This window comes from Megascapheus bottae, chromosome 5, assembly GCF_031878675.1.
Source record: "Megascapheus bottae isolate mThoBot1 chromosome 5, mThoBot2.hap1, whole genome shotgun sequence".
Classification (NCBI taxonomy): domain Eukaryota; kingdom Metazoa; phylum Chordata; class Mammalia; order Rodentia; family Geomyidae; genus Megascapheus; species Megascapheus bottae.
In genome coordinates, this window is record NC_143513.1 from 85,065,588 (window position 1) to 85,092,886 (window position 27,299).

The following is a 27,299-nucleotide window of genomic DNA, read 5'->3' on the forward strand; positions in this document are numbered from 1 at the left end:
AACTTCTCACTTCACTATTCTTCATTTTATACACTTAGGCCCTATAAAACAGCAGGTTTTATTTTGAAGGTCAAAGACTCAGGTTAGCCTGGCATGGCTGCTCATGGCTGTGATCCTAGCTATTCAGGAGGCTGAGATCTAAGAATCACAGTTCAAAGCCAGCCCAGGCACTAAAGTCTGTGAGATTCTTATCTCCAATTAACCACTAGAAAATGGGAAGTAGTATAGTGGCTCAAGGGGGAGGGCAATAGCCTTGAGTTGGAAAGCTCAGGGACAGCATCAAGCCCCATGACGGACACACATACACACAAAGACTCAGGTTATAAAACAAAAGCCCAATTCAAAATTAGTCTAGTTAGCCTAAGATTCTATCTCCTTCACTATAGTATATGGTACACTACCACCTTCTGTGTGGGGATGTGAACTGATGGTATTAACCACCACCACACTAGGTCCAGGAGATGTGGACTCTTCGTGATGGTACAAACCACCATAAGCAGTATAGGGGATAGAGGTTATAAACTCTGATGGAGTTAACAACTGCGCTAGGTATGAGCGACAAAACTCTAAAGGCAATAGAATATGAACTGTGAAGGGGTAAAGAACAACAAACCTTGGCACAGAGGAAGTGAACTCTGATGATCTTAACAACCACTCTGATGGGATCAATAACCCTTAGTGCACAAGTATTAACAACCCCTGATGTGGGGACATAAGCTAATCATGTTGATAACCATCCATGTGGAAATCTGTTTAACAATGTGGTATAGGGAATGCACACTCTGTGATAAACAATGCTGAAAGCATTAATTATAGTTACTTCTCAAGCTGCCGTAGCCTTTGACGCAGCTCCTGGGTGGCGATGGGCAGTGAAATGTCTGAGGCGATGCTAGGTGTTGGCTCCTTGGCTGAAACATGGCTTGGGGAGGCCAGGAGGCTGGAGGAGCTCCTGCCTAGGTCTCCCTGTGGGAGAGGACTAGCTTCAATGGGTTGGGCCTCTTCTTCCACTCTAGGGTCATCATGGCTCCCAATCACTGGTGTGGGTGGAGCCATATTGCTGCCACCAGTGCTGCTACCAGAGGCAGATATTTGAGATTTGACAGGCATTTTCCTTCCTTCTTTGGAAACAGAAGGTCGTTTCACTTGAGCTGAATGTTGGTAGTCTGGAGGCCTTTCTTGCTTTTCCAGATGAAGTACCTAGAGGCAATAAACCAGTTATTCAGGCAACATTTGGATACATCTTGATTTTATCTAGTTAGATACATCCATTTCTAAGCATCTTTAAAACTTGGCTCAGTGGGGCCGGGAGCACAGACTAGTGGTAGAGTGCTTGCCCAGCATGCATGAAGACCTGAGTTTGGTTCCAGGGTATCACATACAGAGAATAAGCCCAAAATGGTGCTGTAGCTCAAGTGGTAGAGCTCTAGCCTTGAGAAAACCCAAGGATAGTGCTCAGGCCCTGAGTTCAAGCCCCAGGACTGGCAAAAAAAATATGTACTATCTTTTCAACTATTTGATTATCAAATTCATACTGTGCTACAGCTCTAGAAAAAGCGGTTTTGATAGTAAAACTGCCTCCTCAGTGTCTTTTTATGGACTCTTCTTCTTGCACACAGTCTTTCACAATTTGCAAAACAATGTTCTCATGAAAAGAGCCCACTAAAACACATACTTTTGACAGAAAATGAAATCCCCCAATCTACACAGGTAGTAAGTTCAAAGAAAAGAAAAATCAGATCTCATTCATTGTACAACAAAGACTACCCCCAAACAACCAAGTACAGGGCAGCAGTAAACAGAGTACAAACACTGTTTGCCAGCTTTGGTGCACTGGGCTGTGTCCAGAGAAGTGACAAAAGTAGTGTGTACACAAATGCATATGCACACACATGTGCGCACACATATACACACAGAGACACTCATAGAAACATCTGACCTCTGCTGGGCCCTCTATTCTGGGATTCCAAAGATAACCTGAGGCTTGCCTTTAAGAAACTAAATGTGGGTGTGGGGCGGGGGGCGGGGGAATGGGGACCAAGACATGAGAAAGGGTATCAATGTATGTGAAGTAATGCACCTTCTATCTGGCGAATGTAATGTAACCCTTCTATTAATTACAATAAAAATATATGAAAAAAAGAAACTAAATGTTAGTAAACATCTACATGCTCATGGCTCTCTATATATTGTATCATTACCAAAAGTCAGATATTAAGAAACAAAGCCAAAGGCTGTATCAGTGCCCTGAGTCTTAAATAAGTACAAAAAGTACTATCAATACTACATCTTCAACTGATTGAATTATTTTTAAAAGTTTATTCTCTGGGTGGGGATAACTCAGAAGAAGAATGGCAAATAAACATATGAGGAAACAGTTAACATCCCTGACAATGACACACTGGGTTCAATCCTTAGCATAAAAAAATGCAGGCTTATTTTAGTGTGTTGTGTGTATGTACGTACATATATGTTAAATGCATAAGTTTATGCGTACATTTATTTTCTTTCTTTTTTTTTTTGTCAGTGGGACTTGAACTCTGGGCCTGGGTACTGTTTCTGAGCTCTTCAATTCAAGGCTACTGCCCTACTCCTATGAGCCATAGTACCACTTTCGGTTTTCTGGTGGTTAATGGGAGATAAGAGTCTCACAGACTTTAATTAGTTCCCAGGCTGGCTTTGAACCATTATCCTCAGATCTCAGCCTCCTAAATAGCTAAGATTATAGATGTGCACCACCATACCTGGCAATATATATATATATATATATATATATATATATATATATATGCACTAGGGTTTATATTCAGTGCCTTGACCTTTCTAGGCAAGTGCTTTAGTACTTGAGTTATGCCCCCAGTCCTTTTTGTTTTAGATACACAAAAATTGATTGACTGTTTATTGATAGTGCTGGTGAGAAAGAGTGACTATATATGTGTGTACACACATGTGCTCTGGTACTAGGGCTTGAACATAGAGCCTTCTGCTCTTGCTCATCTTTTTTTTGCTGTGGCTGAGACTATTAATACTTCAGCCATGCCTCCAGTTTCAGCTTTTTCATAATGATTTGGAGATAGTCTTTTATTTATTTATTTATTTATTTTTGGTGGGGAGGCAGTCCTGGGGCTTGAACTCAGAGCCTGGGCACTGTCCTTGAGCTTTCTCAAGGCTAGTGCTGTACCACTTGAGCCACATCACCACTTCCAGCTTTTGTGTATATGGTTCTGAGGAATCAAACCAGGGCTTTGTGCATACTGGGCAAGCACCCTACCACTAGGCCAGGCTCTAAGCCTTATCTCTTTTTTTTTTTTGCCTAGGCAGGCTTCCAACCTGGATCCTCAGATCTCAGCCTTCTAAGTAGCTAGGATTAGAGTTGTGAGCCAATGAAAGTCCGGAAAGTTTCTAGGGATTTGCTTGCTAGGAAGGCATTCTATCTCTGATAGAGTGATACTTTCTAAACCACTGGCCTAATGAATATCTGTAAGTCTAAGTTCAAGCTGCATTTCTAAGACTCTGCTATAGTTCTGCTCTCCTTAAAAGAACTTTCTACTGGTCCCTATCACTATGGTCAACTGGTGTTGTATCACCTCCCCTATACATCTACACCACCTGCCACACTAGTTGGGACCCAGGAACAGCATGGGATACATCTGCTTTCCCTTTTCCCACTACCATATTAAGGACTGTACAGTACCCTAAGAGCAATCTTCATTTTTAAGGTGCTGTTTGGTCCTGAGTTGCTCAGCTGAAATCGTTGGTTTATAGTCATGTCATCACTGGTGAGCAATTGACTAAGGGGGACCCTCAGGTTTCCCAAAGAACACTGATGCTGCTCATCTTTGACCTGCAAAACATAGAACAAAAAACACTTAGCTTCAGGGAAAAGGTACGGAAATAAGTAAAAAGGTCTAAAAGTTAGCCTTTGAAAAATATACCTCAAATTAAAACAGCAAATATTTCAGCTCACCCCAGTTAAGACTAGTGAATATTGTGAATTCATACAACAAACGTTGGTGGGGATGTGGGGAACTCCACCGCCCTGTTGGGTGAGTATGTGAACTAGTATAAGCACTCAGTAAGGCACTCTGTCAAATCCTCAAAAAACTAAACAGAATTCCTTTTGACCAGCCATAATTCTTGGGCATCTACTTATAACAACACAAGTCAGGATATGGTAAAGACACCTGTACATCCATGCTCATTTCTGCATTATTCACAATAAGCATAGTTAAGGAAACAGCCCAGTTGCTCTACACTAGAAGAGAAGAGATACGTATCTTAATGTCAGATCTTGTCTGATCTTCTGTTAGACAAGAGGTTTATTGACTTTACTTACTCAGTGAAATAATTTGTGATTTCATTGATGATCATTATTGCTTCTTTTTCTCAAGGCTAGCATTCTGCCACTTGAGCCAAAGCATCAGTTCTGGATTTTTCTGTTTATGTGGTACTAAAGAATCAGGGATTTTCTAGGCAAGCATTCTACCACTAAGCCACACTCCCAACACACATAGAACTTTTATAACACAGGCATTTGATCTAATACTGTTTAAGTTTCATAATTTTGCTTTACTGTTCCATTTTTCTTTTGATAATTTCTCTTCTGACTATTATTTCAATTCCCTTTGCATTTCTTGTCTTAGGGTTACTTACTTATTTACAAGTATGTTGCTTAATTTTTAAGTATTTGGGGGTTTTGGATGGTCATGGAGATTGAACTCTGGGAGTGGGCACTACCTCTGAGCTCTTCAGCCACAGTGCTACTTCTGATTTTCTGGTGTTTAACTAGAGAGAAAAGTGCCCCGGCTGTCTTTGAACTGTGATTCCCCCTTTAAGAGTATCCTCATTTAGTCTAACTTTCTGTGTGTGAATTCTCCAGTCCTATATAAGTTATCATGTCCAGTTGCATTTTAGATCTAGCTTTCACATATGGGAGAAAACATGTGACTTTTTTTTTTTTTTTGCCAGTCCTAGGCTTGAGCTCAGGGCCTGAGCACTGTCCTTGGACTTTCTCAAGGCTAGAGCTCTACCACTTGAGCCTCAGCACCACTTCCGGCTTTTTTTCTATATATGTTACCGAGGAATCAAACCCGGGTCTTCATGCATGCTAGGCAAGCACTTTAACCACTAGGCCAAACTCCCAGCCCAACATGTGACATTTTTTTTCTCTGAGCTTAGCTTACCTCATTTAACATGATTTGTTCTGGGTTCATCCATTTCCCTGCAAATGTACCAACCAGCCTGCAGGACAGGCAGGCATGAAGCACAATGGGAAGTAAAAGTGTCAGTAGCAGTGGATAGTACCACAGTCTACATACAAAATCCTAAGACATTTATACAACAGATGCTAGAATTAACAAGTGCCAGGCAAGGCAGAACATGCCTTTGATCCCAGCCTTGTCTCAAAAACAAACAAGGTTAGTAGGCTTGTAAAAGAACATACCAATCAGGCCTGGAGTGCAGCCTAGCAGATAAGAAGCCCTGAGGTCAATTCCTTGGTACTATATACACAGAAAAGGCCAGAAGAGGTGCTGTGGCTCAAGTTACAGAGTGCTAGCCTCCAGAAAGCTCAAGGACAGTGCCCAAGCCCTGAGTTCAAGCCCCAGGACTGGCCAAAATAAAACAGCAAAAAAAGAACATAGCAATATATAAAAAATCACATGGATAAGTGTATGTGTTTGTATGTGCCTACCAAAACTCATCAAACTATACCTATTGTGTACAGTTTATTGTACTAATTATTAAACACATTAAGATTAAAAATGCAAGTAAAATACCTCAACTTCAAGGTCCTGACGCTTAGGGTTGTGAACAAAGAAAGTGAAATTTTCTTCCCACACCGGTTCGTTGGTTTTGTAGCGAATCTGAAAGAAACAGTCCAGCATCAGATCTGATATGTGCTGTGGAAAAGGAATACCAGCACTGTACTTACTGAATGTTTGGAGGCACAGGATAACTTCAATCAAATTCTAAGATATATATTTACTGAGATGTACTATCATATTAATGAGAAACTATTCAAAAATATGAAAAGACAGTCCAAAGAGTTTTGATTCTGTCAAGGATTGAAGTTTGTTATAGAACCTTAACCTATCTGTCCAGGGACAAGACATCTTCTCAGCTGGCCTCAGTTCTCCCTGCTCTAGTGCAGAGCCTGGTACTGCAGACAGACCTGCTTCTCAAGTAGGTAACAACTAAAAGCAAACAGTGACCTGTAACTGAACAACTACTACAAGTTACTGAGAAAGACATGTTACAAGAACAGCAATGCTTTGTTTCAAGTCCTGGACCTCAATATATCTGGTGGATGTAAGTACTTTTGGTTATCTTTTAAGCTACTTATAAACTGATTAAAGGAAACTTGGGGACTTTTCTCATACATCCATGAAATCAAGCAAAAGCATAATCGTGTCACTTTTAAAGTTATTAAGTAGTTGGCTATCTATTAAATAACTCCTTCAAAGGGGGGAGGAAGAGGAAACAACACATGCCGATGATGCCCATACATCACATACTTGGAACATCATTCGCTAGTTACAGTGATAATCATGACTGTATTAAGACAGTCTCAGAAAGACAGCCAAATGTCAGCGCCTTACCTTACTTTCCTGAGCCTGGTGACCAACTGACATCTGGACAAGAGGATTTGGGTTGCTGTTTATTTTCTTCCCTGACTACCTCAAAACAAAAATAAAACAGATTAAAATCAGTGGACATATTTCTAAATGAGTCCTGCTAAAAATGAAAACTACTGGCTGACATTATTAGTGATATTATTAGTTGTATCTACTTACCTCTGATATTTCAGATACAAAGGATATTTGAGAAAAATTTATTTGGAAAACAATTTCAAGGCACATCCTAAGCTACATCTGTTTATAACATAAAATGAATGAAGAAAACTTCCATTCACACTTTTTTGGGGGAGATGGGGTTTCTGGCTTTGCTGTTCAGGCTGGTCTGGCACTCCCAGGTTTGCTTGATTCTCCTGAGTAGCTCTGAATGTATATGTGTGTGTGTGTGTGTGTGTGTGTGTGTGTGTGTGTGTGTGTGTGTGTGTGTGTGTGTGTGTGTGTGTGTGTGTGTGTGTGTGTGTGTATAGTATATATATGTGTGTATATAGTATATACATATATATGTGTGGGTATATAGTATATGTGTGTGTGTATATATATAGTGTGTATATATAGTATATAGTGTGTATCACTGTGCCTGGCTATACACTATTTAAAAAAATTAAAGTTTAGGGTTTTGTTTTGTTTTTGTGGGTCATAGGAGTTTGAACTTGGCCTGGGCGTTGTCCCTAAGCTCTTCAGCTCAATGCTATCACCCTGCCCTTGGGCCTGGGCATTGTCCCAGAGCTCTTCAGCTCAAGGCTACAGCTCTACCCTTCAGCCAAGCCCTACTTCCTTTTCTATAGGTTAACTGGAGATAAGAGCCTCAGATCCTTTTGGGCCTGGGCTGGCTTTGAACCTTAATTCTCAGATCTCAGCCTCCTGAGTAGCTAGGATTACAGGTGTGAGCTACCGTACCCAGCTCTAGTTTTGCTTTGTTTTTGTTTTTTAATTTAAAGCAATGTGTTGGGAAAACTGAATCTTTTAACATTTGTTTTTGTCAGGGGGAAGGTTGGTTCTGGGACTTGAACTCAGGGCCTGGGTGCTGTACCTAAATTCTTTTTGCTCAAGGCTAGCACCTACCACGCTGAACCACAGCTTCGCTTCCAGTTTTCTGATGGTTAAAGGTAAGAGTCTCAGGGATTTTCCTGCCCTAGCTGGCTTTAAACTTGCGATTCTCAGATTTCAGTCTCCTGAGTAGCTAAGATTACAAGTCTGAGCCACCAGCAACTGCTTTTTTTTTTTTTTAATTTTAAGAACAATTTTAATGTTAATTACCATTCTTAAAAAACATGAGAAAATAAATGTTAAAGAAATGATCATTCAAAATTCTTTACTTGGAGTAACAAAACAATAAATTGCATTTTTAGCCTAACATCCTCTGCTCAAGACCACATAGCTACCATACTTCAAATCTTAGGTATTAGCTGCTAAATAATTTTGACTGGAAGAATCAATGCCAGTTAAGAATTGGATGAAATTAAGAAAATACAAATACAAAAATTCAGAAATAAGACAAATATCAAGAAGCATCATCACAGACAGCTGATAGAACATAATAAAAATACAACAGATATGTGACATGAGGTTTATTTATAACTTAGCCCCATAAGAAGATACAGTTAAATATCTGTTAATAGAAATTAATTAGAGGGTCACAAAAATGTCTTTAGTTGCATAATTTTAGAGTCAATCCTCAACACTACGGCAATGATAGAAATAGGTGTCAAAATTGTATTATTGGAAAAATATGACTATCACAAACCTACTGTGACAATCTATTTTCTGATTCATTTTTATATGTGAATGAATTCTACAAAATGAAATAAATACTGCTAAAGAAATGTCCAAGGCCATAGACAATTATGGCACAGAGCACTGATTTATCTCTAAATTCATTTTTCTTTCTTCCTTTAATATTAGAATCCTCAAATTTGAGCTGACCACAAGCCCTCATTCTATACAAACACCTCCCTTATAGATAAACATGGCCTTAAAAGGCATATCCCTTTGCCCTATCATGAAGTTAGGGCCCTAGGCCATAAACAGGTCATGCTTCAGCCGTTGCTCTCTGGAGTCTTTGACACAGACAATGAATTTGTTTCTTAACTAGTATAAACACATCATTTCTGAAAAGCAGCCTATGATTCCTAGAAATTTACTGTGTATGCATGTTTGGACTGGGGCTTGCATTGAGGGCCTCATGATGTCACTTGGCTTTTTCATTCAACACTGGTGCTCTACCGTCTGAGCCACAACTATTCTTTTGGCTTTTTATTAGTTAATTGGAAATAAGAATCTCACAGAATATTCTGACTTCCCAGGCTGGCTTCAATCCTCAGATCTCAGCTTCCTGAGTAGCTAGTATTATAGGCTTGAGTAACCAGCAACTGGAGTAGATTTACTGTAATTTACAATTAAAAAACACACTCATTCCCTACTTTGTAACATCTCTGAAAACAAATTGGAACTTACAATTGATAATACCACACACTTGCTTTGTGGGTCATTGTGTTTACATACATTTTGTATGTGTGTGAAGAACATGCTAAGTATATATGTATCTCTCTCTCTATATATATATATAATATATATATATACACTTCCTAAATATAAAATAAACACTATCATAATTTACCTGGAATTTTATAATCTTTCTTAGTGGTACACAGAGTAAGGGTGTTCTTCAACACAGATAACATTTTAGATTATATAAAATAATTGTTTTTTTATAACAGTATTCAAAATGCAGTAGCACAAGGCAAAGATATGAACTATATTGAAAATATAAGTTTTTAAGTCATACTATCTTGTCTTTATCTCTTGTCCAGTGAAACCTAATTGTCTCATCAATATCATCCTTAGTTCCTACATGTACAAAAAGGTCATGCCATATCTAGAACCTGACATTAAGATTAAATTGAAGTAATGTGATACCATGATTTTAGTGCACCTGTTTTCATAGCCAATACACATTCACATGCTTTTTGAGGGGGTTAGGGTTTTGAATTTAAGGCCTTGTGCTTGCCAGGCAAGTTCTCTATCACTGACCCATGCATCTGGTCCTTCATTTGAATCACTTTAATTTAGTAATCCAGTGGAGAAGTATTATATTCATCTTGATTAAACAACTAGATTAAATATTCCTACCGGCCAAACTGCTGAGCAGCCTGACTATAGAGTAATAACCTTCAGACAGCAAAAGGGCAAGGATGGGGGACTGCTCTAGGACCTTCCAGGGCTAAAGTAGTACAGGCATTTCACCCATGTACTGACCAGAACTCATGGATGTAACTCCCACTAACGCACACTTCACCACAAGTCACACTAAAAACTCTTCTTTGCCAGTTTCCCTTATTCTTGAAATTTAACTTTTCTCCATGAAATTGGTTAAAAATCTCCTGTTTTTTGGGGGGGGGATTTTCTTAAAACAATTACATTTATTAACCCTTCCTTATTTAAGCATAAACTTGTTGGGGAGGGGAAGCACTAAAGTAATTTAATTTTTAACAAACAAGCCACAGAATACAGAGTAGTGTCACGTTTTAGGGGCTGGAGCTTAGTTTTCAATATACCTCATTTGAAATTTTAAAGCTTCTGGAAAGATCTGTCACCCAAACCCACAGCACCAAAGACATGAGATTGTTGACTCAGAGAGGCCCCTACTCAACATATTGGAAGAGGTGATTTCTTCATTATTGCAGGCTCAGTTTGCAAGGTGGGTCTTTTAAATCATATTGCAAAAACTGGACAAGATTTTAAATAGAACTTCTAGATCTCTATTTTCACAAATCCAAATAAAATACAGATATTTCAACTGCTTTAGAGATACAAAGAAATCTAATTTATCATATTTTGGTGCATTAGTAATGTCTTCTAACTACCAATTCTGGAATAACAAAAGATCTTTTTTTACCAGACAATGATATTAAGATGGGAGGATATTCCCCACATACTCACTAGAGCGCAAGTATCATCTCTTTCAATATGTCTCGATTAATACCATGACCTCAAGAGAACACTTGTTTACCTTTAAAGCTCTCTGAACTGCAGCCTTCTTCAAGACACCGGGGTTAAAGTCTAATGGGTTACTCTTTCAGATCAGAAGAAAACGAATACACCAAGGGTTAATAAAACATGCAATGAGGAGTTTATGTAAGGTTAATGACATGGAAACCATGAAAACAAACAAAAAAATTAAACCAAATCGAATTATACACACAACGATCAAATTCTTCTTTAGGCTCAGGATTTTACCTTACAGTGACCTAATCTAAAAATATCAAAACACACTTCCTTATCTTCAACAATCATTTACTCTCCCACCCCCCGGGCTTAGTAAGTTGAAAATGCCAGAGTGAAGCGTGAGAAAAGGTTTTGCTCAGGTAAGCCCCTATGGTATCACCTGCCACTGCTCTGAAGCAGAGTAATGACCATGCTGCCACACTGTTTGAGCTAGGCCTTCTTGGAAAAGCAATGAATGTGTTGCTAACATCTGAATCCACCCTGCTTTTCCTCACCTGGAAAGGTGAGGGAAAGGCTAACTTATAGTTTCTCTTGGCTTTAAATTATATCCTACATTATGTGTTTTGTATCCTTCTTTTACTGAGTAGCTTTCAATTTACTCAGTAAAAAACTAATGTTTTCAGGTTAATAATTTTTATCATTGTAGTAGTAACTAACTTCAACTGGCAAACTGAACTTGGTTTTTAACTTTTTTGTGAAGTAGCAGCTTTGATCATGGAGGAAGATGCTTCCCAGTCTTCCATGACTGGTGGCTGAGCGTGTGGAAAGGTGGAATACCTGGGCAAACAGGAATCCATGTGATACTCAGTTCAGGCAAGACTTGAGAATCTTAGCTCAAGACATCTGTTCTAACAGTCTACAGGGTTCTCCAAAGACATAAAACCACCTCTTCCATCTCTGGCATGAGCCTGGACATGGCATTCTCCACCAGCTTCCATGCAGTGAGCCATCATGAGGCTGCCTTCAAGAGTGAGGACTGAGGCTCTTTAGATATCACAGGGCCTTTCCTCAATCTCATGCTAGCAGAGATGGCTGAGCCAAATGTGCTTGATATTGAACCATGTAACAATTTTGGGCACACAAGTAGCTATGATGTGAAACTGAGGTGCAAGAAGAGCTGTGTGAGATCATGGAAAGCTGTATCATCCGAGGGTGAGATAGACTAGTCACTCAAATGCTTTGGCCTGGTGCCTAGATTTGAGAGATGGAAGTCAGGCTCCATGTACTTCTAGGCTCTTACTATCAATGGAGGCAGCAATAGCACCTGCATGTTTTTGCTTAATCAAGGGCCAGAATAATAAGAGACAAACTTGCCCTAGAGGTGAATACAAGGGTTGCCATTATGTGGTTGTTAGTTTGTTGTTTTTTTTGAGACAGGGTCTTGCTATATTGCCGGGGTGGCAATAGACCAGGCTGGCCTTGAGCTTATGATCCTCGATACCTCAGCTGCCTTAGTGCTAGGATTATCCATAGGTACTACCGAAGTGGGAAACCCTCATGGTTATACTTAAGGTGAGCACTACATAAATGTCACTCATTTCAGATGAACTCCACATACAGAACTGTGCATCTATAAACTCAATATGATGTGGCTGCAGGTCTCTAGTCTCAGTCACTTGTGATCTCTATGATGCCTTTATGGACTAAATGAAGCACATACCTAAGATTCCTTACAGCCTGCTTGCTTAGATATTGAGAAGTACTCATAAATGCAGTACTTACAAACCTAAGATTCTAAACCTGCCCTGGCCATCATAGTCAGAATGTTCTCAGTGTTCAGGCCTAAAGCTAGAGTATAGGATTTTGTCAGGAATTGGGGGGAGGGGAAGGAGGGAGCAAAGTTTGGAAGGAGAAGGTTGAAGTCCTGGGAGTCTATATAAAAAGAGGTTGGAGGGCCAGGAGTTTGGCCTAGTGGTAGAGTGCTTGCCTAGCATGCACGAAGACCCGGGTTCGATTCCTCAGTACCACATGCATAGAAAAAAGCTGGAAGTGGTGCGGAGGCTCAAGTGGTAGAGCTCTAGCCTTGAGAAAGTCCAAGGACAGGGCTCAGGCCCTGAGCTCAAGCCCAGGACTGGCAAAAAAAAAAAAAAAAAAAAAAAAGAAGTTGGAGCCAGGCATGGTGGCTCACACCTGTAATCCTAGCTACTCAGGAGCCTGAGATCTGAGGATCAAGGTTCAAAGCCAGCTCAGGCACAAAATGACCAGAGACTCTTATTTCTAACTAACCTCCAGAAAAATGGGAAGTGGGGCTTGGCTCAAGGGTAGGGTGGTAGCCTTGAGCTGAAGAGCTCAGAGACAGTGCCCAGGCTGAGCTCAACCCTCATGACCTACCAAAAAAAAAACAAAAAAGAAAGAAAAAAAAAAGGTCAGGCCAGGAGTATTTACTAGTGATAGAGTACTCGCCTACACGTACAAAGCCCTGAATTTGATTCCTTTATACTTACTACACACACAGAAAAAGCTGGAAGTGGTCCTTTAGCTCAAGTGGAACAGCACTAACCTTGAACAAAAAAGCTTCCAAAGACCATGCCCAGGCCCTGAGTTCAAGCCTCACAACTAAAAAATAAATAAACAAAAAAACAAACAAATAAATAAATAATGAAGCCATTTACAATTTTACAATCCAGTAATGTCCTGCTGTATCATTCTGGGGTGGAGATCTTGGTGGCAAAATACTCCTGGAATGTAAATTACTGGAATAAGTAGAAAAAAAGAAAGCTATGAGTGACAGCCATCTACAAGCTTTAATTGTAGAATGATGCCTCAGTCTGTTGTCAAAGAATAAGAAAGCTGAATCGATTTCTTACAGGAAACCAGTGAATAAAAAGGAAGTGTCCACATTCATTCTATAAGCATTTATGTGTCTCATATGTCCTAATTGTAAAGTAACGTGCTCTGACAATGCACGAAGAAAATAATTTTGAAAACCAAGAAATGTCATAGGCTAAACACTACAAAGCAATTTACAAAGTAGTTGTAGAAGGCCAGGAGTTTGGCCTAGTGGTAGAGTGCTTGCCTAACGTGCATGAAGACCTGGGTTTGATTCCTCAATATCACATAAACAGAAAAAGCTGGAAGTGGTGCTTTAGTGTGGCTCAAGTGGTAGAGCTCTAGCTTTGAGAGAGCCTAAGGACAGTGCCTAGGCCTTGAGTTCAAGCTCCAGGACTGACAAAAATGAAAAAAAAGTAGTTGTAGATTAGCAAAAAGCAACAAAGAGATACTAAGATTGACAGAATGCAAATGGCAAAGTGATCCTGTCATTTACACTAATTTATGATGTTTTCCACCAAGAAATACTAGAAGCAGAAGTAATTTTTACAAGCAGTGAATAGAACTTTTTTACCATTATATACCACTGCAATCCTCTTGACTCTTTTTTTTTCTTTTTGAGATAGGATCTTAACATATAGATAGCCCATGCTGGCCTCAAACTTGAGATCTTCCTGTCTCACCCTCTGGGGTGCTGGTCTTACAGGAGTATTCACCCACATTGGCTTCCTTGTGACTTTTAAAAAGGCCTTACTCAGGCAAGTAGACAGAGTCAGGGAGGTCAAGGTGCCATTTACTACTGAGTGACTTGCCAACCTACTAGTCATGACTTTTCTTCATCTATACAAAGACTTCTTTAAGTATGGTCATCTATCACTCCTGATCTTAAAAATGATAATAAACTGGGGATGGATATGGAGAGTCTTTGAAAACAACTGATCCACAGAAATGCCAAGTTCTTTTATTATTGGATTCAAAGGACTCATAGACTTTAGGAATATTACTGATTATTACATGAGTCGGAAGAGTGACTTTCCACACTAATGACTGAGTTATTAGTGGTATTCAAGGATCCTAGAGTAAGTGAGTCAAGATATTAGTGGGAGTGAAGGCCCTATACACAACACAGGCAGCAGATATACTGATATCAAAACAAAATGTTCACTTTGTTATCTGGTATATTGTATATACGGTTATTTGTTTATTTGAAAAAGGAAAGGGAAGGGGGAAAACAAGTTGATTAGGAGAGAGTGTGGGGAGGGAAATGGGGACAAAAACATGAGAAGGGATTATCAATGTGTGAGAATTATTGCACCTACTACCTGGTGAATGTAACTGTAACCCCACTATGCACTATCCCAACAATTTAAAAAATGATGTTCAATTATCCATTCTAGGAAACTAATTCTTCATTCTTAGAAAGAAGCTGACCACAATGTAGTTTTATTCTCCCACTGATAGAAGGCAGACTCTCACTACATGGGTGACTCCTAATCTTGTGTGGCCCTGTCTGGTGACTAAGAGTAAAGTATAAAGTACAGACAGGAGGGAGCCCAGTTTCTAATTGTGCTGTACTTGGTTAGAAGGAAAAAAGAGATTTAAGAAAGTTTTGAGAAAAAAATATTTACATCTCTGATGAACATGAACTACAATAAATGTTAGCATTATGGCTTTACTTCTTCCTCAAAGGACTTTTTAAATTTTTTTTCTAGTTTTTATGTGTCAGCAGCGATTGAAGAATCTTTGGTTGACTCATCTTACATCAGATGCACTAACCCAAGAGTGTAACATTCTACAAAGTCGGCACAACGTGAAGACACAGTAACTAAAGTCATGCAAGAAACTGAAAATAGCATGCACATCATTCCAAGGAACAGATTGCACAAAAGTTCCAGGCCACACTTGGGCAGTCTCCACTGAACAAAAGAAGAAGGAGCTGGAAGACTCACAAATAGTGCTCTATAGACTGAGGTAGTATTCTCACAAAACACTAGTCCCGACGCTCGCCTTTCTTTTAAGTAGCCACACCCAAAGTTTCCCTCGTAGATACTCTTAGGAAAGTGGAGATGGGAAGAGAAAGCAAAGAATGGTGGATTGTGATCAGTGTGTACACACCAGCACCAGAAGGGTCCCACAACACTTAGGGCCCTGGCCAGCCAAGGCTCTGGATTATCATGGACACCTAGCAGGGGGCTGTGTGAGACGGAATACACGACATACAAATCACTCTTGTGACAGAAGAGCAGTGCATTCACTGTCTCTTTTGCTTATGTGACATTGATATTACAGAGCACAGTTTCTACAGAGAGACCAAATCTTTTCTTGCCAGTTCACAAACTGATATTTCTTGTTTTTTGTTGGTTGGAGGGCTTGAACTCAGGGCCTAGAATGCTGTTCCTGAGCTTTTTTTCTTTTTGGCTCAAGCCTAGCACTCTGCTACTTCAAGCTACAGCTCCATTTCTGACTTTCTGGTGGTTAACTGGAGATCAGAGCCTCATGGACTTTAGTGCCTGGGCTGGCTTTGAGCTATAATTTTCAGATTTTAGCCTCCTGAGTAGCTAGGATTGTAAGGTGTGAGCCACCAGTGCCCGACCAACTCTGCTATTTCTATAATAAAAAATGCAAGAAATTCATTTTCATCAGACATTATAAACAATAGTGTATAATAAACATTGTAATCATAACCAGAAAGTTCTACTGAGAAATTCTATACAAAGGCTAAATAATAAATTGAAGTGGAAATCCTAAACATTTATTTTGTTGGAGATATGATCTCACTATGAAGCCGAGGCCAGTCTCAAATTCATGTGCGTTCTGTCTCAGCCTTGCAAGTGTTGGGCATGTACCACCATGCTTAGCCAGTCACAGACTTTACATAAAAGACTGATCAAAGGATTAAGCAATTCTCTAAGAGAAATTTAACAATTCAAGAAGTTACAATCAGTCAAGAAATCTTCATTGAAAGAAAGAGTACAATTATAGGCACTTATATGCAACAATTACATCTTCCTACTATAGAAAATAAGTAAACAAAATAAACGTTCAATCATATTTTTATTCATATGAAATAAAATACATTAATTCATAAAGTATATTTACTTTTTTTTGAAAAGCCTAAGTAAATGTACAATGTTCAAAACTTGAAAGATGCTAAATGAAACACATTTTATCAACCATAAGGAAACAGTTTACCTATCCTGGAAAAGCCCAAAACACAGTGTTAAAAGAAGCAAATAAAGTATTTCTGTCAAGATATTTACTATGCAAAAATAATTTTACAATGAAAGATGTAGGTGGTAGAGAGCTATTGTGCCTGCAAGTAGTAGTCTTTCTTTCAACAAAACCAGTCATTGGCACAAGGAAACAAAAAATGACTATCTAGTGGACAAACATAAGATGTTCAAAAAAATTAACAAGCAACATACCATTTAGAACATTACCCTAAATACTGGAGTTTAAAGCATGACTAGAGAATCAATCTATGCTTAAAAAAAATTGAATGGGTAGGATTTCCCTTTTCCAAAGTTATTTATTATTTATGGAACTGTTTTTTTCTAAGAATAAAACAATTCTGATGTAAACAAACCAAAGTGTGTGTGTGTATACATATATATATATATATATATATATATATATATATATATTTTTTTTTTTTTTTTTTTGCCAGTCCTGGGCTTAAGCTCAGAGCCCGAGCACTGTCCTTGGATTTTTCTCAAGGCTAGAACTCTACCACTTGAGCCTCAGCACCACTTCTGGCTTTTTCTAAGTATGTGATACCAAAGAATCGAACCTGGGTCTTCGTGCATGCTAGGCAAGCACTCCACCACTAGGCCAAACTCCCGGCCCCCAAAGTATATTTTTAAACCTTAAAATATCATTTGTTTATCCATACATTACCAATAGACATTGCCTCTTTTTTACTGCTAGAATCATCCTGGCCACCTGAAGGCCAGCATGTCTGTCTAATGGCACCAACTTGTACCTTATACCCTGGTGACTGCCTGGTCTCAGCAACTCTGGATACAGCATCTCATTTTTGGAGTTTGTGATCAGAGCAGTTTTATTTCATTCTGGTTCATATAGAGACTATTTTCATTTCAGCCAACTAAATTCTAAGAGAAATAATGGTGAACATGCCAACTGCTAACTCACACTTCTCTGTTGCTGCACTGAATTGAATTGAACAGACTGTCAGACAAAACCACATGATGCAACATGACCCAACAAAGTAGTGATTTCCAAGTAAGATCTGCTACCAGGGGTAAAACACACAAATGAGTTATTACTGCATAACTTACCGGAAGATTCCTTGCTGAATCCAAATACAAAATCAGCAGTGCAGAAGAAAGACCATCATTGGCTTGGTTTTTGTCAGCTCTGATATCTGTCAGCACCTAGAAATAAAGAAAAATACCTCAGCAGGTACATGTTCACTGAGTACAGATTGTTTCAACCATATTGTGTCATTTATGAGTGAGAAAGAAAGATGAGAAACGAACTACTCAATACATTCAAGAGATCTTGAACTGAGAATGAAGTAACCTTTGAAAGCTACTTATTCGCTGCACATTGGTGGGTCCAGCCTATAATGCTTACTACTTAGGAAGCTAGATCTGAAGATCATGATTCAAAGCCAGCCCAGGTAAGAAAGTCTGTAAGCCTCTTATCTCCAATGAACCACCAGAAAACCAGAAGTGGAGCTGTAGCTCAAAGTAGTAGAGTGCGAGGCTTAAGTAAAAGAGCTCTGGGACAACACCTACGCCCCAAGTTTAAAATCCACAGCCTGTCCAAAAGAGAGGTATTTACTGAAAGTACTAAAGCCATCTCTGAGGGGAAAAGCAGGTCATTCTAGCTCAGGATCCTCTCCTGGACTGGTCACACAAGAAGGTTTAGTCACATCTCTGAGCTGAAAAGTGATCAGCACCACAGAAGTCTCCAGAGCCATTGGTCCCTACAGTCAAGCTGTGTTAGTTGACGGGACTGTGTACATTTCAGCTTTTACAAACATGGCTAAAATTCTGAAAGCTGTAGGCTGTGACTTCACTAACGTGGTCAAACCAACTGTTGCTGATTGACATAAATGACTTTGGTACTGTCAATGAGATCTACAATTTTTCAAGACTAATTTTCTGGCTTGAGCTACTTACCAGGTTGCTGCCTTACCCATAGGAGCCCATGTTAAAACTGAAGCTATAGCTGTCCAAGGACCTCTCACTACAGCTGTGCTGTAAGTGGCGTCATTGTGCTTTACCAGGGAGTTTTCATCATGTACTTATTTATTTGGCAGTCCTGGTGCTTGAACTCAGAGTCTATGCACCATCCTTGGGTTTCTTTTACTCAAGGCTAGCACCTTACCACTTGAGTCAAGTTCCACTTCTGCCTTTTTCTGTTTATGTGGTACTGAGGAAACAAACCAAGGGCTACATGCATGCTAGGCAAGTACTCTACCCATAAGTCATATTCCCAGCCCCTTCGTCATATACGTAACATGTTAATTTTCACCAATGACTAGTTATTGTGGAAATGCTGTATCATAGGGAAGATAAAATAATGAAAATGAAGTTACTAATGCTATAAATATACTTTTGTATACTCATATAGCTAATTATGAGCAAACAGAAACATTAATTACATAGTTATTTAAATAACTAAAAATAAAGGAAAACATATTATTCACTTAATGATATGAAATATGCATGTTAGACAGTGGTGAGTAAAATTCAAGTACTCAAATTTGAATAGTACAGGTGAAGGAGAAGGAAGAAGACCAAAATTTTATATGAGTAATAGTTTTTCAATGGAAATAAATAAGCATGTAATCTCCAAAAAATAAATAAAAGTACTCAAGCAATACTTATATCTTTACAAATCTCTTCTATTATAAGCACAGATTTGAAGATCTAATAAAATAAATTTAATAACTTGTAATTTTTCATTTTTAATATTTTTCTTATCCTTGACACTATTGTACTGACTAACAGCATAATAATAAAGATGTGTATGTGTAAGGTTCTAGGTTTTTTTTTTTGTTTTGGTCAATCATGGGGCTTGAACTTGGGCCTGGGCATTGTCCAAGAGCTCTTCAGTTCAAAGCTACCATCCTACCCCTGGGCATTGTTCAGAGCTCTTCAGTTCAAGGCTACCACCCTATCCCTGGAACCACTACCCTACTTCCCATTTTCTAGTGATTAACTGGAGGTAAGAGTCTCACATAACCAGGATGGCTTTGAACCGCCTTCCTCAAATCTTAGCCTCCTGAGTAGCTAGGATTACAGGCGTGAGTCACAGCGGGATCTGGGCTTTGTTTTTCTTTTTAGCCAAATAGTAACATGATCAGAGACTGATCCTAGTTCCAGGAGTGACAGGTCATTGAGAAAAGACACTTCACAGTACCTTGTCAAGGTTTGATGCGTCAGGCATCAGTGCGAGCCACTCTAGCTTTAAGTGCAGCTTTCCTTTGGGAACTTCATCCAGTGTGAACCACTGAAAAAAAGGTATTTATATTCAGTGAAAGCTCTATGACTGAAAATTTCCAACTAAAACTGTTACTACTGATACAGCAAACTGCATGCTGACTATGTGGCATAGACAATCAGCACAGAAGGATTAAATTTGCATTTAGTCTACCCTGAGTATGTAATGACCTCATGCACCTAGTTGATGGTGAGCCCTGGCTGCCTCCAAACAAGCTAAAGGATCCATTCACCTTGACAGAACCCCTGTGAAGTTATGACCACCACCGTCATCCTGTGTGTGGGAAACCCAAAGAGGGGGTGATATGCCTGAGAAGTACTGTACTCACAACCTGACTTATAAATCTGTAACTTTTTTGTACAACTCCTTAAAATAACAATTAAAAACAAAAACAATCACAGGAGAAAACTAAAGAAGGTCTCCAAACATCCAGTAATAGGAGACTAGCAAAACACAGGTCTTTGTCTAGTCTGTCCAACACTGCTGAGTGTCTGGACTCAGTTGCTCACGTACTGAATTGTTGTAACTTTGATCTCCTTTTACCTGTGCTTCTAGATTCTAGACACACAGAATCCAGTCCCACAGAAGCCTCCAGTTCAGTGTCCAAGAAGGTACACATGAAACACTTGCTACATAGACGCTGAACCCCTCTAGGGAAGAAAAATGCTGCTTTGAAAGCATCAAAGTCAAGACACTGATTTAATTTTAAACTTCATGTACCTAAATTTTACTCATCTTTTAGAAGCCACTACAAACTTTTCCTTCTTAATTCAGTTAGTAACATCTCTGCTAGAAGTGTTATCTTCTTGCTAACTTTCGATGGCACTTAGATGTAACTTTAACAGTCTCAGTACACTGTACATCTGTTAGTCACTGCAGCTACAGTGACAAATGTGTGAGGGGCTCACACACATCTTGACCCCAATTCCTGCCTTGGCATCAAGGCCTGTCTACAATAGAATTTGGTGCCTCTCTCTTTATATATAACATATATATATACATATATATATACATATATATATACATATATCACATCATATATATATAAATATATATATGTGTGTGTGAATACTAAGTACTCTAGGCATCCCATCTCCTATGATTCTTAAATTTGTTTATTTTTACTTTGTTGTCAAAGGTCAAAGTTCTGTGTGTATGTGTGCACACACATGTATGTGCTTATATGCATATGCATTACTGCACATGGAGGTCCTTGTGAATGCTGGACAAGCATTGAACTACAACCCTAGCCAAAGGCCTCCCATATGCTTAATATTTGCAAAGCAAATGTGTCCCTTGAGCATTAGCTAGAATCTCCGTACTGGATAAGTACTAATTGTAGAATGCAAGGCCCTTCTAGGTTAATACAGAGGAGGGGCAATGTTTATTAAACAAAGCAAACCCAGAGAATACTTACTTCATCTAGAAGGCGCTCCTTCTCAACTTCAATAAGATCAATCATAAGACTATAGGAAAAACAAGACAAAACAAAACAAAAAACAAAGAAACGTCTTATAACTGAGTTATTACAAATATTTGCGTATGAAAACATACTCCAGAAATGCAACAAAGTGCTACAGAGTTTTACTAGGAAACAGGCTGCATTCCCCAAGGTTTACCCCAGCATATGTCTAGTAATGTCCAGAGAAGCAAGGGCAAGACTGACTTCTGAAAGTCATTAACTCCAAATTTGGCTCATGTGAAATCAGAACTACAAAAAATAATTAAAAAAAAATTAGTTTTTCCTACAGTACAGTATGCACTGAAACAATTTAAAAACATCTCAGCTCTTTTATTTTACAAATTCTCCCTTGGCTGCTCCATCACCGATTATGACAGACTCTGGAAAGATTCTAGATACACACAGTATCCAGTCCCACAGAAGCCTTTAGGGCTCAGTGTCCAAAAAGAAGCCTGTTCTATTTCCAAAATCTTGCTCAGGTTCAAAGGGTGGCATCTCCCACACAGGAGCCAGAATAACTAAGTAGAAGTAACTATAGTTGCGCATTTTCTTCACATACCATATTGCCATTGCAATCTAGGTCTCAGTGTAAACTCTTGTTGCTTAGCCCTGGTTGATCTGTTAGCCATAAATCTACATACTAATTTTACTACAACACACATTAAATTTGATAACATTTCTCTTACTTGAGTTTACTTTTGCAGCCACAGATTCCCAAGTCAGAACAGGTATAACATACAAGATCAGTCTGGACAAGGCACAAACCTCTGAAATGTCACCCACTCTATCTTTGCTTTGTGTGTGTGCATATGTGCGCATAACAGTATTGGGGTTTGAACTCAGGCTTTGACCTTAGGGCCTTTATTCATGGCTGGCACTCTACCCCTTGAGCCACACCTTCAATTCCAGTCTTATTTTTTTCCAGTCCTGGGATTGAGCTCAGGGTCTGAGCACTGTCCTTGGACTATCTCAAGGCTAGAGCTCTACCACTTGAGCCTCAGCACCACTTCTGGCTTTTTTCTATGTATGTGGTACCAAGGAATTGAACCCAAGTCTTCATGCATGCTAGGCAAGCATTCTACCACTAGGCCAAACTCCTGGCCCCAATTCCAGCTTTTTGCTGGCTAACTAAAGACACAGTCTTGAGGAACTGTCTGCCAGGACTGACACTGAACATTGATCCTCTGATAGCAGTCTCCTGAATATGTAGGGTTACAGGCATGAGCCATTGGTGCTATGTTTCCTGCACACGCGCGCGCGCGCGCACACACACACACACACACACACACGCACAGTAACTATGTTAAATAATTAGAAGTACTATTGCTGGTGGCTCACACCTGTAATCTTAGCTACTCAGAAGGCTAAGATCTGAGAATCAGCTATCAAAGCCAGACTGAGCAGAAAAGTCTGAGAATTCCATCTCCAACAAACTAGTAAAAAAACAGAAGTGGAACTTCTTGGCTCAAATGCTAGGCTTGACTGAATTAACTGACTTCAAGCCCCAATACCAGGGGGAAAAAAGGTCAAATAGAAAAATAATTTGTTTGGTAGTACTTTGAACTCAAGGTCTCATTGCTAAGCAAACACACTATCACTGGAGCTACATTCCTAACCATTTGCAGATTGGGTCTGGTGCTTTTCTCCTAGCTGGGTTCAGACGGCAAATTCTCCTATTTCTGTTTTCCTGAGTGGCTAGCACTAGAGCCCCAGGCCTGAATCTAACAACTAGCCCTAGGACCTCTTAAGTCCTTAAACAAATTAGAAGGTCCAGGAGCTACATGCAGAGGTACCTATGTTCAGAGGACTCTTTGACCTAGATTGTAAAAGTCAATTTTTAAGTTTTTTTAGTTTGGTAGCCTACCCATTGTGATAATAAATGTTGATTTGTTTTATTTCAGTTAACTAGCTGAAAAAAAAAAAACAAGTTAAACAGAACAAAACATTTCTAGGGCCAGATGTTACCATAACATACGGCAGAACCCTTAAAATACCTTAAAAAATGGAGTGTGCCAGGAGTGTGGCCTAGCATGCACAATTCCTGGATTGGTGTCCATTGTATCACATACACAGAAAAAGCCAAAAGTGGTGCTGAGGCTCAAGTGGTAGAGCTCTAGTCTTGAGAAAGCCCAAGGACAGTGCCCAGACCCTGAGCTCAAGCCTCAGGACTGGTTAAAAAAAAGAAAAAGAAAAAAGCAAGAAAGCAAAGAAGAGAAAAGAAAAAAAGGAAAAGAAAAGAAAAGAGAAGTAGAAGATGAAACTGGGCACTGGTGGCTCATGCCTATAATCCTAGCTACTCAGGAGGCTGATATCTAAGGATCACGTTCAAGGCCAGTGTGGGCAGGAAAGTCTGTGAGACTCAGATTGCCAATAAACTACTCAGGAAAAGCGTCCAGGCCCTGAGTTCAAGCCCTAGGATCAGTAAGAAAGAAAAAAGAAGGGAGTAGGAAAGGGAAAGTGTTACATCTAAAAACCACTTAAAAATGGACTTAAAGTTCCTATCTGTGACAGTGATGAGAAGAGTTCCACACTTGGCCTTTACCTTCCTAAGAAGTCATCTTTGTCTGGGTCTTCATCAAAGAGCTCAATCTCCAATTCTTGTCCAGGGTGTTCATAGACCAAAGCCTGAAAAATTAGTGGTTAGGTGTTACTGCAGTCTCACTAAAGCAGTCATCTATTGCCTTGATGATTATAAAAATATTACGATATATTTTCCTGTAGTAGTAAGCTGCTTTTATTGTTAGGACACACATCTTCCTGATGATTGAGCCATTCTAAAATACTTGACCACAAAGCAATAGCTCACTGTGCTTGTTTCTGGTTATATGAATTACATCATGATGGGTCAAGCATAATTCTCAAAAAAATGGTTGCAAGACATCACCCATAGGCCGCTTATACCAAGCCTTGGACAGAGCAAAGATGCAGGATGCCTAAGTTACCCCTAAGTACCCCTAAATTACCTCTAAGTAACTCATTCAAGATAACCACAAAGACAGGCACTGGTGGCTGGCGCCTTGCAATCCTAGCTACTCAGGAGGTTGAGTCCTGAGGATAGCAGTTCAAAGTCAGCCTGGAGACTTAGAGTCTCTTATCTTCAATTAACCACCAGAAAACCAGAAGTGATACTGTTGCTCAAGTGGTAGACTGCTAGCCTTGAGCTGAAGAGCTCAGGGACAGCAACTAATATCCAGATAGCACTCAAGAGAGAAAGCAAATGGGAATGACACAAGTTGATAAAGGACAAGGAGGCAGGAAGCAGGATAAGCATAAATTGCATTATTCTTTTAAAGAACCTTGTCCTTTCAAAACCTGTAACTTTTGATCCAGCAATGTTTTATTTATTGTTTATTTATTTTTTTTGCCAGTTCTGGGGCTTAGACTCAGGGCCTGAGCACTGTCCTTGGGCATTCCTCAAGGCTAGTGCTCTACCACTTGAGCCACAGCATCACATCAGGCTTTTTCTATGTGTGTGGTACCGAGGAATTGAACCTGGGTCTTTGTGCATGCTAGGCAAGCACTCTACCGCTAGGCCAGGCTCCTGGCCCCCCAGCAATGTTATTTTGAAGAGCTTCATATGTGGAAAACTAGCACATTACACTTGTGCTGAAAATACTGCAACATACAGGTAAATGATGGTATCCCCTCAGAGGAGTAATTATTAAAATCATGTAGAGTTCAGCTCAGTGTAGGTACACATACCTATAATTCTAATACTTGGAAGACTAAGGCAGAGGGATTGCGAATTCAAGGTAGACTAGCCTAATACAGTGAGACATTTACCTCAAATGGGTCTCATTTCATTGGTGTCTAATACATGCCTACAAGTATTAAACAAAAGGATCATACAGTAGAATCTTATCTTTGTGTTTACATCTGTTAGTAACCATGTGTAACTTTTTTTTGGAGGTCCTGGAACTTGTACTCTAGGCCTGGGCGTTGCCCCTGAACTCTTCAGCTCAAGGCTAGTGCTCTACCATTTTGAGCCACAGTGACATTTTTTGGTTTTCTGGTGGTTAATTTCTGCTGGAGATAAGAGTCTTAGGGACTTCTGCCAGGTGGGTGACTGTAATCCTAGCTACTCAGAAGGCTGAGATCTAAGGATCTTGGTTCAAAGCCAGCCCAGACAATACAAAACCCAGAGACTCTTATCTCCATTTAATCACTAGAAAACAGGAAGTGGGGCTGTGGCTTGAAGGTAGGGTGGTAGCCTTGAGCTGAAGAGCTCAGGGACAGCACCCAGACCAGAGCTCAAACCCCATGCATGGGCTGGCTTTGAACTGTGATCCTGAGTGGATAAGATCATAGACATGAGCTACCAAAGCCCAGCAACATTTTTGTTGTTGTTGCTAGTCCTGGGGCTTGAACTCAGGGCCTGCTAAAGGCTAGCAATCGACCACTTGAGCTTTTACTGTTTATATGGTACAGAGGAATGGAACCCAGGGCTTCATGTATGCTAGGTAAACACTCTACTCCTAGGTCACATTACTGGTCCTGTGTAACTCTTTTTTTTTGGGGGGGGGGGTGAGTCATGGGGCTTGAACTCTGGGCCTGGGCATAGGCCTTGAGCTCTTCTGTTCAAGCTACTACCCCACCCCTGAGCCACAGCCCCACTTCCCATTTTCTAATGATTATTTGGAGATAAGAGTCTCAAAGTCTTTAGAGCCTGGACAGGCTTTGAACTAAGATCCTGAGATCTCAGTCTTCAGAGTAACTAGGATTACAGGCATGAGCCACTGCACCTGGTCCAGTGTAACATTTTATGAGTAGAAAAACAGATAAAATGGGCCGGGAATGTAGCCTAATGGTAGAATGCTTTCCTATCATGCAAGAAGCTCTAGGTTTGATTCCTTGGTACCACATACATAGAAAAGGCTGGAAGTGCTGGGTGTGATGGCTCGTGCCTATAATCATAGCTACTCAGGAGACTGAGCTCTGAGGATTGTGGTACAAAGCCAGCCAGAGCATTAAAATCCATGATACTCTTATCTCCAATTAATCACCAGAAAAACAAAAGTAGCACTGTGGCTCAAGCGCAGGGTGGTAGCCATAAGCTGAAGAGCTCAGAGACAATCCCCAGGCCCAGGGGTAGGACAGTAGCCTTAAACTGAAGTGTTCAGGGACAGTGCCCAGGTCCAGACTTTAAGCCCCACCACTGGGAGGGGGAGAAGGAGAACGACGACCAGAAGTGGTATTGTGGCTCAAGTGGTAGAGTGCTAGCCTTGAGAAAGCCCAAGGACAATGCTCAAGCCCTGAGTTCAAGCCCCAGGACTGGCAAAAGAAAAAGAAAAACAAGAATATTTTGCCAAAAGAAAATAATATTTTGCCAATTATTCATTGTAATAACATTATACAATTAAGCACTAAAAATGTTTTTTTTACTCACATGACAAGAACGTTATGAGGAAAGCCCAAGGACAGTTCCCAGGCTCTGGGTTCAAGCCCCAGAACTGGCCAAAAAAGAAAAGAGAAAAACGAAAGAAAAAAAAAAAATCAAGGTGAACCAGGGCATTGTTGGGATAGGAAACTAAAGCAAAGACAATGCAATCCCTTACCTCATATACCTCATTCCATTTGGGACTAAGGTTCTCCTTGATGACCTTACTTTGGAAGATCTGATTCCCCACTCGGATGATTCCATAGGGATCTGACTTTCCTTTGACAAGGCCCTTAAGATAAGTATCTTTTCCCTGCAGATCCTGAGCTTCAATAAAATGTATCCTTAGAACACCCTGAAAAGAAGAACAAAGCATTTATGGTTCACTTACAGAGAATGGATGACAGCTATATATCTGATTCTGTTGGAGAAAAGGGGTATCAAAAGAACAAAGGTGTTCTTTGTATGCTGCATGACAGGTTAGGTGTGACAGGGTCTGGAAAAGAGTACAGTGGCCATCTACCTAGACAGTGGTATCTGCTGTAATACCTCAGAAAAGACGGAGAGAGTGGATCACAGA

At 39.8% G+C, this 27,299-nt stretch overlaps 1 protein-coding gene and 1 pseudogene across 2 annotated transcripts in view; one reads left to right on the forward strand and one right to left on the reverse strand.

The window, feature by feature from the left end:
- Esyt2 (extended synaptotagmin 2) overlaps nucleotides 1-27,299 on the reverse strand; it is an 89,901-nt gene that overhangs the window by 12,009 nt on the left and 50,593 nt on the right. Inside the window, exons 9-19 of one of the 2 annotated variants that reach the window (XM_090333615.1) lie at nucleotides 26,898-27,074; nucleotides 23,885-23,967; nucleotides 21,298-21,346; nucleotides 19,800-19,889; nucleotides 17,705-17,800; nucleotides 15,356-15,457; nucleotides 10,642-10,704; nucleotides 6,597-6,671; nucleotides 5,775-5,861; nucleotides 3,692-3,841; nucleotides 821-1,197 (exon numbers count right to left, since the gene is read on the reverse strand). In XM_090333615.1, the coding sequence (XP_090189741.1) occupies nucleotides 821-1,197; nucleotides 3,692-3,841; nucleotides 5,775-5,861; nucleotides 6,597-6,671; nucleotides 10,642-10,704; nucleotides 15,356-15,457; nucleotides 17,705-17,800; nucleotides 19,800-19,889; nucleotides 21,298-21,346; nucleotides 23,885-23,967; nucleotides 26,898-27,074 (1,349 nt within the window). The remainder of the gene's footprint in view (nucleotides 1-820; nucleotides 1,198-3,691; nucleotides 3,842-5,774; nucleotides 5,862-6,596; nucleotides 6,672-10,641; nucleotides 10,705-15,355; nucleotides 15,458-17,704; nucleotides 17,801-19,799; nucleotides 19,890-21,297; nucleotides 21,347-23,884; nucleotides 23,968-26,897; nucleotides 27,075-27,299) is intronic. The other variant, XM_090333614.1, reaches the window with a different exon arrangement.
- On the forward strand, nucleotides 17,876-18,637 carry LOC150063854 (2-iminobutanoate/2-iminopropanoate deaminase pseudogene; annotated as a pseudogene).